We start from the raw sequence: 12534 nt of genomic DNA on the forward strand, positions 1-12534 counted from the left end.
CCAACCAAGCACATATCAAGCCAGATTACTCAGCTACCCTTCACTGGACCCTCTCTGATTTCAGCAAAAAGAAGCCAGTACTTGCACTCGGGGTTGTTAATCCTCCACATTTAGTATTTCCCCTTTTCAGCTCTTGACCAAGAAGATTGACAAAGTGACTTACAAGGGAGTTACTGGCCATGAAGGCAACGGCTCAATGAGAATTAGATCCAGGAGAGGGTGGCCTAACTCAGCAGCAATGTATGAGATCAAATCCAGGCTATCCTCAAGCCCTTCTCTTGAGCCCATGGAGAGGAGTTTGTGAGGTGCATGTAATCTGAACACTCTGGCCGAGAGCAGCAGCTACTATTACTTGGTTAATCTCATTTGGAAAATTTAAGAGAAAATGAGCAAGATATCAAAGTCCCAAAGAACTGGAATTAAAAAGTTCCCCTTGCAGCGTCAGCAGAAACTGGCCGTATCCATGAGTACGAGAGAGAGCTGTTTAAAGGAGCGATCAGTGGGCCGTGGTGTGGCCGAGCAGCCTAAGGCACTGGATTAAAGGAGCATTCTCCCACAGGCCATTTAAGCAGTTGGGATTCGTGTGCAGCCCAGAAGTGCTCTGGAGGTTTTCTGGGAAAGAAATGAATCTTTTAAAAAGTGTGAGGCCAGAGCCAGGGTTTTATCTTTATTTATTGCAATGCTTGATCCTTGGGACTTTCCAAAGCCAAAAACAAAACACAAAGAAATTCACCATCTCCGCCTTTGGAAAACATGGAAAGAACCGTTATTTCAGCTGCGATTTGTAAATGGGAAGTTTCTCAGCAGCCTAACGGCCCTTGGCTTCCCAGAGCCTCGAAGGGCAGTCGAAGGCCCTGTCCAGCTCGTTATTTCCCTCTGGAAACACTGACTCACTGGACTCACGCTGGAACAGTGGTGTTTCACTTGAACAGAGCCCTCTCAGACTTGGTCACTGGGATTGAGAGGGTAGTGAGTTGTGTTGAAACTCCCCAGTAGTCAAAGGTTGCGTGACTTCCCAGAATCCACCGAGACTCTGGAAAAGACCTTGAAAGTTTCCTGAATGATTCACTCCAAAGCCCTGGAATTACTCATGGCTTCAACTTCCTCCAGGAAGACTGTGGAGCCATGTTGACCACTGGGTTGGGGAAAGCAAGGGTAGTTGGGAAGGTCCTGACATAGTCACAGCTATCTGGGCAGTGGGAGACAGGAGCTACTCAGGGGTGGATGCTGAGGACATTTGCAAACCCTCCTTCTCAGAGGACTCTTCCACTCTCTCCTCTCTCCTTCCTCCTTTTTCTCACACTGATGTCAACAGTGTTTGTTTATCTTCCATTGCCTGGCAACCAAGTCAGCTTATCACCACCCTCAGTCCCACTTACTCAACACTTACCCAACCTGCTTCCTGCCAGGCCAAAAAAAAAGAAAGAAAGAAAGGAAAAGAAAAAAAAATCCCTACTGAAATTTCTGTTTTTCAGTAGCTGCACAATCCCACCTCTTCTCCCCCCCACCTCTTCAGACCATTCTGGATAAACAGGAGTAGGGTTATCATTAAAATAAACAAACAGGTTACCTAGTTAAAATCTGAATTTCAGATAAACAATACATTAAAAAAAATTAATTGATTTTAGAGAGAAAGGAAGGGAGAGGGAGAGAGAGAAACATTGACCCACTGCCTCCTGCACGCCCCCTACTGGGGATGGAGTCAGCAACCTAGGCATGTGCCCTGACTGGGGATATACAACGACCTTCTGGTGCATGGGACAACATTCAACCAACTGAGCCACATTGGCCAAGGCAAAAAAAATTTTTTTTTTAAAATATCAGTATGTCCCATGTAATATTTGGGCCATTCACTAAAAAAATATATTTGTTGTTTATCTGAAATTCACATTTAACTGGGCATTCTGTATTTTATCTGACAAGCCTACTAAAGAGACGAGGGCATTCAATCTCCTAGATAGCCAAGTGGAAGGACCACTGAGCTCTCCCTAAACAACTCTCCCTCGAATCCTTAGAAGTCTTGCTTGCATGGATCAACATACTTCCTCCGCCCAGATTCCCCATTTTCCCCAGTTTGTGGCCAATGTCCCTCTTTCTTGTCTTGGAGACACCATTCTAATAGTGGATGGGACTGGAGTCACTCACATTATAGGGAACTCTCTCCTCTGTGGAGGGCGTTTCCTTATTGAATTGGTTCCTCAGCTCACCTTTAATAATGATAGTAGCGCACATGAATGAAGCCCGTGGCATGTACAATTGTGTTCTACACGCACAATCTCATTGAACCTTCATAATGATCTGCCCATCCCATCCCCACTTTACCAATGAAGCTCGAGAAGCGAGGCAACTGCCTATGGTCAGGCAACCAGTGAGTGGTCCATAAGGGACCCAAACCCAGTCTGTCCAACTACAGAGGCCAAGAACCTCTAGGATGGAATACGAAGAAGGCTCCGGGCTAGGGGAAAGGGCTAATTAGAATTCCAGAAAGTTAAACAAGATAGTCTCCTTTTGATAAACTTCTCTTGACACCAACACTTTGTATTCCTGAGAGCACTGCATTTGTTTATAGACTGTGAGAGCTAGGGTGGGACATCCCCCATGCCTAGCACAGTACTGATATACAAGGGCAACTCAAACAAAAATGCTTAACAAATGAAAGAATTGGATGTGTAACTGCATGAAATGGAGAGTCAGAGAAAGTGACTTGCCCACACCACGCAGAAAGTCAGGGATTGTATCCAGTGCGTGTTTATCCTGTGTCTTTCCCCATCCCTGACCTCTACTCATCATGCCCTCTCCTGGTACTGCGGCTGCCCATCTTCCTCTTCCTAATCCCTCTGCTCTCAGCCCCAGTGGTCCTCCAACCAACCACTGGCTCCACCTAGCGGACAGCAGAGTCATTGGCTTTCTGAGGAGGGAGTGAGGAATGCTGGGTTGCTGAGATGCAGGAGAGGCTGGCCATTGTCTCTGAGGCAGGGATGCCTTCCCCAGGGAGATGAATACCAGGTTGCCTACCTAAGACATTCATGCCGTCCTTGAACTCCAGACCCTTCTTGATAACCACCTTCATTTCCTCTGGTGCCTCTGTCGCAGTCTGGGTCAGCAGGGAGACGACAGAGGTGGTGACATTGCTCTCCTCTTCTGACTCAGGTGCCTCCAGGACTTTCTTCGTCACCGTTTGAATCTAACGGAGTGAAAGAGAAAAACAAAGAAAGATGAGGTTTGGTCTAAAAGGTTACTAGAAGCCTGGCTGCTTATGTGTTTTTAAGTTCCCCGTTAGGTTAAAAAACAATTAGGAAGTACCAAAACAAGGTTATGAAAATTAGGGAACATTTTATATTTGTGTTTAACAGAGTTTTGTTTTGTTTTTTTATACACATACTAGAGGCCCGATGCACGAAATTCATGCAGGGGGCTCGGTCCTTGCAGCCCCTTGCAGCCTTGGCCGGCCCTCACAGTCCTTGCTTCTTCTGGAAGGTCGCCCGGAAGGACATCCGGAAGGTCATTCGGCTGTTCGGTCTAATTAGCATATTAGCTCTTTATTATATAGGATGGTGGGATACGACTGTCCTCGTCACATGATAATTACAGGGCTTATAACACGCATTGGTACCATGCTACAGACAGAAGGCTTTAGTGATGGGACATGAGCTTCACGTGTGCGTCTGTGGGGGGGGCGGGGTCTGCTTCTTTTATTCTGGTGATTGTAGCTCTGTCCCTCAGCACAAGGTCAAATGTCCCACACGGACATTCTTCATAACTGTGAGGCCCTGTTTGATGACCCTCCCAGTCCCTCATGAGGGAACCTGGTCGAGAAGAGGAGGGCAGGGTCTTGGCGGGGGTAGACCAGCACCACGTGGTATGGGACAAAGTCTGCACAGACCAACTCGTGTGGGTCCGCCCAGGGCCAGGCTCTGCTGGGATCTCCATCTGGGTGCCAGATGTGCCAGCCGCCAGCAGCCACCACGGCAGGGGTGTTGGCTTGTATTTCAGATCCAGATGTAAGGTGGGGAGACATCTGCTCCTTCTAGCTAGTGATGCCAAGCCTTACTCGGTGTCCCCAAGCATCTCTGTGCAAATGTCCTCCCAAGAACCTCTCATGCTATTCCTCGATGTCTGTGGCAGCCCTCCTATTTTTAAAGGTGCCAGGCACCCTGCGTGCTGAGTGCTGTGAAAACCCACATCTGAGCCCAGAGAAACACTACCACCGGGAGCATTAAAATAGAACTCATGCGGGGTCCTAGAATGTCAGCACCGGCATGTAGTAGGCAACAGATGGCTGAACCCTGAATAGATATGGAAAAGGAAGCATGGAGAACTCAAGTGACTTGTCCGACGTCAGAGAGTTATTGGCAAAGCTGGGACTTGAACTCAGATGGCCGGACCACCACTGAGTTCTTTCCACCGCATGTGCTACATGATAAACTCTATGGCCCAACCCTGCTGCAGCTGGACCCAAGGCTAGGCAATGCTTGTCTGAGCATTGATCTGAAATAGGAGAGAACCAAGCACAGGGTTCTCCGAAGCGTGGCAGGGTGCTCTCTGCCAGCCTGGCCACATGCTCTTGCTCAGGGAGGGAGAGAGCCCAGGCTGAGTGTGTGATGTGGGGAACAGGTAGGTGTAGGCCCCTTGGTCTGGGCAGTGTTGGCATGAAGAGAGAATTCAGGATTGCCCAGATGGTGTGGCTCAGTGGTTGAGCATCGACCTATGAACCAGAAGGTCATGGTTCAATTCCTGGTCAGGGCACATGCCCAGGTTGTGGGTTTGACTCCCCAGGAGGAGGTACGCAGGAGAAGGCCGATCAATGATTCTCTATCATTGATGTTTCTATCTTTCCCTCTCCCTTCCTCTCTGAAATCAATAAATGCATTTTTTTTTTAAAAAAGACAGAACTCCATGAGCATCCATGACCAACAGAGCCATGCTCCCAGGAACAAAAGGGCCACAGGAGCCAACTGCAGACCTATTCTGAGATACTAAAGCAACAAGGCTTGAGTTCAAAGCAAGTGACTTCATCTTCTAAGCAGCTGGCTCAGCACATTACACAGAGAGAGTGCCAGTAAGCACCCCTTCCTTAGCCTGTTTCCATCCGCTCCACATCCGGCTTCCCCAGCCTGGAATGGCTACTGTTAGCATAGCTCCTTGTTATAAGTGGCACCAAAGTGGCATCGGGAGTTTGAGGACCTATCCCAACCCAGAGTAATGGAGGCTCAGCAGTGGTTGGCAATTGCATTTTGGGGGCAGCTGGGAATACGGGCTTTTCCTCTAAGTGACCTATTTCCTAAGGCCCATTCTTCTGAGATTCCCTGGAAATGGCTGGAGGAAGCTTCTTGCTTCTAGTTTAGTTTCCACTGGTGCTGATGGGAACTGAAGTGTATTCCAACCTGCACTGGCCGTGGGGCCAGACAGCAGGCTGGTGAGTGGGCATCAGGCAGCTATTTCAGCGGTTCCACTCAGCAGAATCATCTGTTTTTAAGAATCACAGTTTTAAAAATAGATGTGCCTATTGGCAGTTGGTAGAAGTATACATCGCTGCAAACTTTTGTAGGGCCGTTTTGCAACACCCAGCAAATTCAAAATATAAAACTCTTTGGCAGGACATTTTCATTTCTAGGAATTTATCCTTTAGAAATACTATGCGATCATGACAAAAGGGAGCAGGTGAGAGAGAGAGGGGGGAAGAGAAAGAGGGAGATAGAGAATGCTAAAACATTTTTAAATGAAAAAGCAAAAGCAATATGTATAATGCAGTAGCACTTGGGTGGAATTAAATTTTAAACATTAGCCCTGGCCAGTGTGGCTCAATAACAGAGCATCGGCCCAAGAACCGAAGGGTCTTAGATTTGATTTCTGGCCAAGGTCAAGGGCACGTACCTTGACTGCAGACTCATTTCCCACCCTGTCCGGGGTGGGTGAGGGAGGTAACCAATCGATGTGTCTCTCTCACATAGATGTTTCTTTCTCTGTCTCTCTGTCTCTCCCTCTCCCTCTCCCTCCTTCCCACGCTCTCTAAAAATCAATGGAAAAATATCATTTATGAGGATTAATTTAAAAGAAATTATACACACATGCATTTTACACATACACACACAAACTCAACATGAGTAGCTCTATGGAAGGGAAGTGAAGACTTGAATTTTTACTTTATTTATGTCTACACAATTTAAACTTTTCACAATTCTCATGTGTTACTTCCACAGTTTAAAAAACACCCCATTCCCAGGTTTTGATTCCGTTAAGCATATGCATTTTTTAAACACACCGCATGTGGGTTGGCTATACTGCCAAGATCAAGAACCAGTGGGAACTCTAGAGGGTTGTGGGCAAAGGTGATAAAAATGTGCCCTTGGATGATGCAGAGGCGGGAACAAAAAAGAAAGAAAGGCAAAAAAAGGAGAAGTGGTATTGTGAGGTAAAAAAAAAAAGGGGGGGCAGGGAGGTTAAAAATCCACGTGACTCCAACCCCCAAATCCTGCCCCAGATCACCTCACACACCCCTAAAACAGAGATAATTAAATGCTAAGAAAATCACTCTCCAGATTTGACTCATTAAAACAGATTCTCAGTTAACACCTGTGTAACTGGGCTTGTGGAGAGGCGAGAACATCAGAACTTGGGCGTTACCTGTTGAAAACAGGCTTGGACAAGATTTTCCGGGAAGAGATTTCGAATAAGGTCCAGAAAGGCATCCAGGCTGGACACTTCGTCATTCTTCTTCCCAGGCCCCAGCTGCTTCTTAAGTTTGGGGTTCCCTGGGTGGATAGCCAAGACCAAGATGACGCCCAGGACCGCAGCGATGATGGTGGTGGACATGTAATACACCATGGCTCTTGTACCCAGGCGCCCACTGGCTTTAGCATCCAGGCCTGACAACCCTGGATTGGAAAGAAACCCAAAAGGATTAATTCTGTGATGTTTCTGATAACTACCCATCTCTGCATACCTAGAACTTGGCTTCCTATTATTCAAATGCATCGATGCTAAGTTAAACCTCTTTCTACTAGCTAGCTGGTCAACCCCACAGTTTGCAATTCCATTTTGCAAGGATGTGTTTGACAGAACTGGGGAGAGCTGGAGACCTCTAGTCCAGAGTGTAAACACTGGCTGGTGACTACTTTTTATCCATCTGCAATGTGGAGTTCAAGTTGAATCAATTCAAGTTTTAATTCTGAGATGATGTCCTTCCCACTGATTTGGTGTCAAAATATCCTTTCTTGTATGAAGGCATGGTGCTGGTGCATGCTAGTTTTTTACTTGCTTTCTTTGTTGTTGTTGCTTTTAATGTCCTCACGTGGGAAAATAAGAAGCTGGTAGCCCTATGTCAAGCCTCAACATTTTTTGCTATGTTACTGGTCATTGAAATGGAGCCTGGAATACTGATGTAGCACAGCCCTCTTCCAGTCTTGACCTTGTGTAGGGATCGAAGGACACATGCATAAGCCACCCCAAAAAGAGGGGTGCTTCATCTCTACTGGGCTTGGCTCTGTGATTGTTGGAGGAAATCCCAGCCAGTCACAAAAATTCCACCCTTCATGGGTATTTTCCAATTGTTTCTTTAGTTTTTCTACTTCTCAGTTTCAGTTCCTGCTTTTACAACACATTTTTGGAGTGGGGAGGAAGTCATTGATATTAACTTTTTTGGATTAAGCCGACCCACCTATGACCGGAGAGAGTGCACCCATTTTTGGAGTGGGGAGGAAGTCATTGGTATTAACTTTTTTGGATTAAGCCGACCCACCTATGACCCACTTCTCCTTACAACCTACAGTCTAATTCTAGTTAATGGAAGCTAGATATCCTCACCAGGTTGGCCAGCGTACAATCTGTTAAACAGGCATGGAGAACATTTTGTCTGTTTTGGAAAGGAGCATTTAAGGTGAAAGCACAGCTTCACTCAATCTGGGCTGAATGAAATGATAAGATTTTCTGGAAACCCAATCCCAGCATTTCCAGTTACAGGGCTCACTGGTCGACCAGCTATGAGACCATAGAACAGCCTGGCTTAGCCTCGGAATCTCTTGGAATGACCAGAGCCCCACTTTCTTCACAAGATGGACAGTCCAGAGGGACGACTCTCTTAAGGCCACCCAGCCTGTTGGCACCTAAATATAGACCAAAGCCCAGTCTCACCCTTCACTCAGCACTTAGTCTCTAAACTATAACAATATATGTACTGTTCTAGAAATATCATTTGGTAAGAAGGAGAGTACCCGTATAAGTCTACGGAGAGAAAAAGATTCTTTCATAATTTTTTTCAGCCAAAACAAGTGACCATGATATACATAAGGGTAACTTTCTTCTGAAAAAGTCAAACAGCTTTTATATCTAGTATTTCATTTATTTTAATACTTACTTCCCTCTACACACAATTAAACAGTAAAGAAATATTTCCTTTCCTATTTATTACCTTTATCAGTTTCTGAACAAACTATAATCTAGAAAATGAGAAAAGCATACGGTTAAAAATTAAAGCACTACAGAGACCATCATTTTTAACATAAGGCTGTTTGCTTTTTATCATTTGTTGCTGGACAGATGGATGGACTGACCAATAGATGGCAAACTTATTTTAGGTCTGATTGTCCCCATTTTAGAGACAGGAAAACAAAGGTTCTAAAGTGAAATGACATAGATGATCACATTCATCCCTTTAAGTAAATTGATATTCAATGGTCAACCCAAAAGCCAGAGCAAGAGTAGGACCTACTTGGCCAGGCACCAGAGAAGGACTTACCTGTGATTAAACTGGAGATGATTAGAGGGAGAATGAGCATTTTTAGCATCCTCATGAGTATATCCCCTGGGAAGGCTATTAACATAACCACATCAGGGTGGATAGGAGATGCCAAGCGGAGAAGCCCTCCACATACTGCCCCCAGGATGACACCTATAAGGAAGGGGGGAAATCTAGATTTATTATTGTTTTTTTTACTCTAGTCAAATAAATAGCTTTAAGAACTTGTTTCAGTGACATTCACCTTTCTCATACTTCTCTATTATCAGATGATGAATAGCATGCAACAAAAATACCACTAGATAAGTGAAGCAGATGTTGACTAGTAGGAGAATATTTTGTATCTCCAGCTATTCTAAAAGGCAGCTCTGGGAGAGTCAAGGAGAGCGTTCTCAAGGCTTTATGGGAAGTATGTCATGGCAACTGGACTCCAACTTTTTTGAGGCCATCATCCACCTGTAGAGTCAGAGATTGTCAGTAGAAACAATCCAAATGCCAAATATTGCTTCTCCTTTTAGCCCAGACCTGGCCACATGGCATGGGGTTTAATGTATTTCTTTCCTTTTTTAACTGGATACCTGGTGAAAGGAGCATTTGGTTGACTAAGCTGATGTGTTTCCTTTTTTCTTCTAATTCCTTTAATTTCCAATAATTTCCCCATGGCTTACCCTCGAGACTTTTGTCCTTGACTTCTATAGCCTCTTATATAATCGTTGGACTTGCTGATCTTATGGGAGATCAAGGAGAGTCTCTAAAAAGGTATCATCTGGGAGGAAACAATTGGGGCAGAGATGCTGGCAGGAGCCTTTCGTTTTGCATATTCAGGGATTCCACAAGAAGAGCTTCAGATATCTTTAGACAGGCGGCCAACATAAATAGTCCTTGTGCCAACCACCATTGGGTCATAGCACCAGGCTGGGAGGGAGGGAGGGAGGGAGGGAGGGAGTTCCAGGATCTTTGGCCGATCGTGTTAACCCCTGGCATGCAAAGGGAGGGACATGGGGGGATTCCACAAGAAGAGCTTCAGATCTCTTTAGACAGGCAGCCAACATAAACAGCCCTTGTGCCAACCACCATCGGGTCATAGCACCAGGCTGGGAGGGAGGGAGTGAGTTCCAGGATCTTTGGCCAATCGTGTTAACCCCTGGCATGCAAAGGGAGGGACATGGCCCAAAGCCTGATCTTTGCTTCTTCTCCAGGTGAAAACTGTACTTCTTCAAGACCTATGATGAATGACTTGTGTTTTTGTGGAGGGTAACCCTTGGAAAACCCTACCAGGCCTGTGGTTTCTTTTTATTAAGTGAACTGAGCTATGGCAAACTCCCACTCAAGATGACTGACTCAAGCAGGAGCCATGGAATGAAGGGTGTGCGTCTGTGTGTGGGGGTGGAGAGGTGAGCTGTTCATTGCTTCTGTGTGCTGCCTAAGCGAGAGCTGAAGAACAAGGGAGGGAGCAGGAAAGGAAATGGTGTGGTTGTCATTACAAGAAACTGCAATTTACCACATTTTCAATAAACCCTGGTTGAAAACCTAAGGCCAAAATGATATTAACAGTCACACATGAAAAAACAGCTATGGCGTGGGTGAGGCCTGAAGCAGGGGAATAAAACTTTTGAGACAGACCAGATGCAGATTGAAGCATCAGACAAGCCTTTCCCATGCTGGCCTCATTAGCTAATGTGCTGAACTAACGTAAGTCAGTGAAATGTTTGGAGAAGGTTAGATTTTGGATGCCGTCTTAGTGGTCGCCTTTGTCTTGATGTGGGTATTTCTCTCAATGCAGTTCACTGACCACCTGCTTTGGAATCCTGGTTTGTTAAGATACAGAGTCCAGGACTTACTCCAGGTGGCCCAAAGCCAAGTCTCCCCAAGTAGGTGTCCCTGGGGACCTGCATGCCACCACACTCAGGGGCCGTGTCTGTGCATACTGAGATCTGAGGACCACTAGGCTCCCTAAGAGCGAACACGTGGTTAGGGCAGGTGAGGGGGACGGTGACACCACTGAGGCCTGGGCAAACGGGGCCTTTGCAGAGCAGTTGGAGGGCTGGCTGCAGGAACCAGCTTCCCCACGGAGCCAGGAGAGAGCCAGAGAAGAGGGGCCGGTAAGGAGGCACCTGCCACCTACCCAACACCGTCAGAGTGAGCAGCAGGTTCTTCCCCAGCTTGCTGCACAGCCGCAGCCCCAGGTTCCGGTGCTTGGGCGGCTCCTCCGAGCTGAGGTGGCTGTGGGGCATCCGCACTTCGACCTGCTTGGGCATGTTGTTGGCACTGCAACAGAAATGAAGGCTGTGGTTAGGGACCGCTGGGCACCTCCCCTATCCCGTCGGAGGGGCACAGCTAGGAGGAGGAGTAACGGCCTCCCCCAGGCACACCTGGGAATCTGGAAACATTGGCAAGAAAATAAAAACAAAGGAAGCAACTCAGGGTACCCTGAATTCCAGTTCACCGATAAGCAAGACACTAGGTCCCACCGAATAGCTACCTGCCAGGTGCTTTTGTCCCTATTACCTTGGATCATCACAGCAAAGAAAAGAAAGGCCAGAAATATATATATATTATTCTTAGAGAGAGAGAGAGAAAGAGAGAGAGAGAGAGAGAGAGAGAGAGAGAAACATCGATGTGAGAGTATAACATCAATTGGTTGCCTCCTGCATGCCCCCTAACAGGGATCGAGCCCGTAACCCAGACATGTGCCCTGATGTGGAATCCAACCAGCAACCCTTTGGTGCCTGGGACAACGCCCAACCAACTGAGCCACACCGGCCAGGGCAAGATGGGGGTTTTCTAAGAACTGCCCGCCCCGTAACTCTCAGAGGCAAGTGTCCCTGTCCCATTTGACAGAAAGTCACTTGCCGAGGGTCACAGGCTAAAAGAAATGGAGATCAAACCCAGATATGTCATTGGCAGGAACACAGAAGCGAAGGCCATGGTTAGAGACCGCTGGGCAGAAGGAAAGAGCTCTAAAACCTGAAGCTCCAAAGTGCACAGAGACACAGCCTAAGTCTCGCTAAATTAAAATGCCTCTGAGCTCAAACCTTCCCATCCCAGACACAGAGAAGTCATCCATGAGGGTAGTCCAAGTTTTGTTTCTCTTTCCGAAAAGATGGCTTATCCAGTTTTTAAAAAATTTAATCCTTTTTGGTTTTTAAAATATCATTCAAATGACCAGGGCTCTGCTAAGCTGTCCAAGAGTCAATGCCACTCAACGGCAAAGAAGTGTGGTAGAAAGAAGCATGTGATCACCTTCATCCCTGGATGCAGCCCAGCCCTTTTCCAGATAAACCCCAGTGAGCCCAGGCTGTGCCGGCGTCTGCAATGGAGCCCTTGCCAGGAGAACGCACATGCTGCCTTTTCCCCCAGCTCTGTCATTTCCCAGGCCAATGAGATTTAAGCTTGAGGATTGACATACGGAGGCCACATTTTTACTTTGACAACTCGGGACACTTTTGTTAGCTGCCATCTTGCAATCACCATCGTTTGATAAAAGAAAGAATAGTCTTTAACACCTAGAAAGACAGGCTGAAGGCTTTGGATACATGACAGAGCCTTGCAATCACTGGTTATAATGGAGATAGCATGGGTTTTACCATCACAGAACCTGGGTTTCAGATCTGGACTCCATTATCTGCTAGCTGTGCGGTGTGTAGAAACAAGGGCTTGCTGCCAACCTTGTGGAAACAAACATGATTGTGTATGGCAGAGGCCTGGCACGTGACACAGGTGGCTCCTTTCTCCAGAGAATATGAAGAAGAGACACATAATACTACTGAAGTTCATGACAACGGTGACATTTAACTCAG

At 46.5% G+C, this 12534-nt stretch overlaps 1 protein-coding gene across 4 annotated transcripts in view; it reads right to left on the minus strand.

Annotated features, from left to right (window-relative positions):
- Positions 1-12534, minus strand: part of SLC1A2 (solute carrier family 1 (glial high affinity glutamate transporter), member 2) — a 125103-nt gene that overhangs the window by 44834 nt on the left and 67735 nt on the right. For all 4 annotated transcript variants that reach the window (XM_005864425.2, XM_005864423.2, XM_005864424.2 and 1 more), the window contains 4 exons: positions 10860-11002; positions 8735-8887; positions 6625-6875; positions 3016-3184 (listed from right to left, as the gene is read on the minus strand). In XM_005864425.2, coding sequence (XP_005864487.1) covers positions 3016-3184; positions 6625-6875; positions 8735-8887; positions 10860-10992 — 706 coding nt within the window. In that variant the 5' untranslated portion in view covers positions 10993-11002. The remainder of the gene's footprint in view (positions 1-3015; positions 3185-6624; positions 6876-8734; positions 8888-10859; positions 11003-12534) is intronic.

Source organism: Myotis brandtii, unplaced genomic scaffold, assembly GCF_000412655.1.
Source record: "Myotis brandtii unplaced genomic scaffold, ASM41265v1 scaffold187, whole genome shotgun sequence".
Classification (NCBI taxonomy): domain Eukaryota; kingdom Metazoa; phylum Chordata; class Mammalia; order Chiroptera; family Vespertilionidae; genus Myotis; species Myotis brandtii.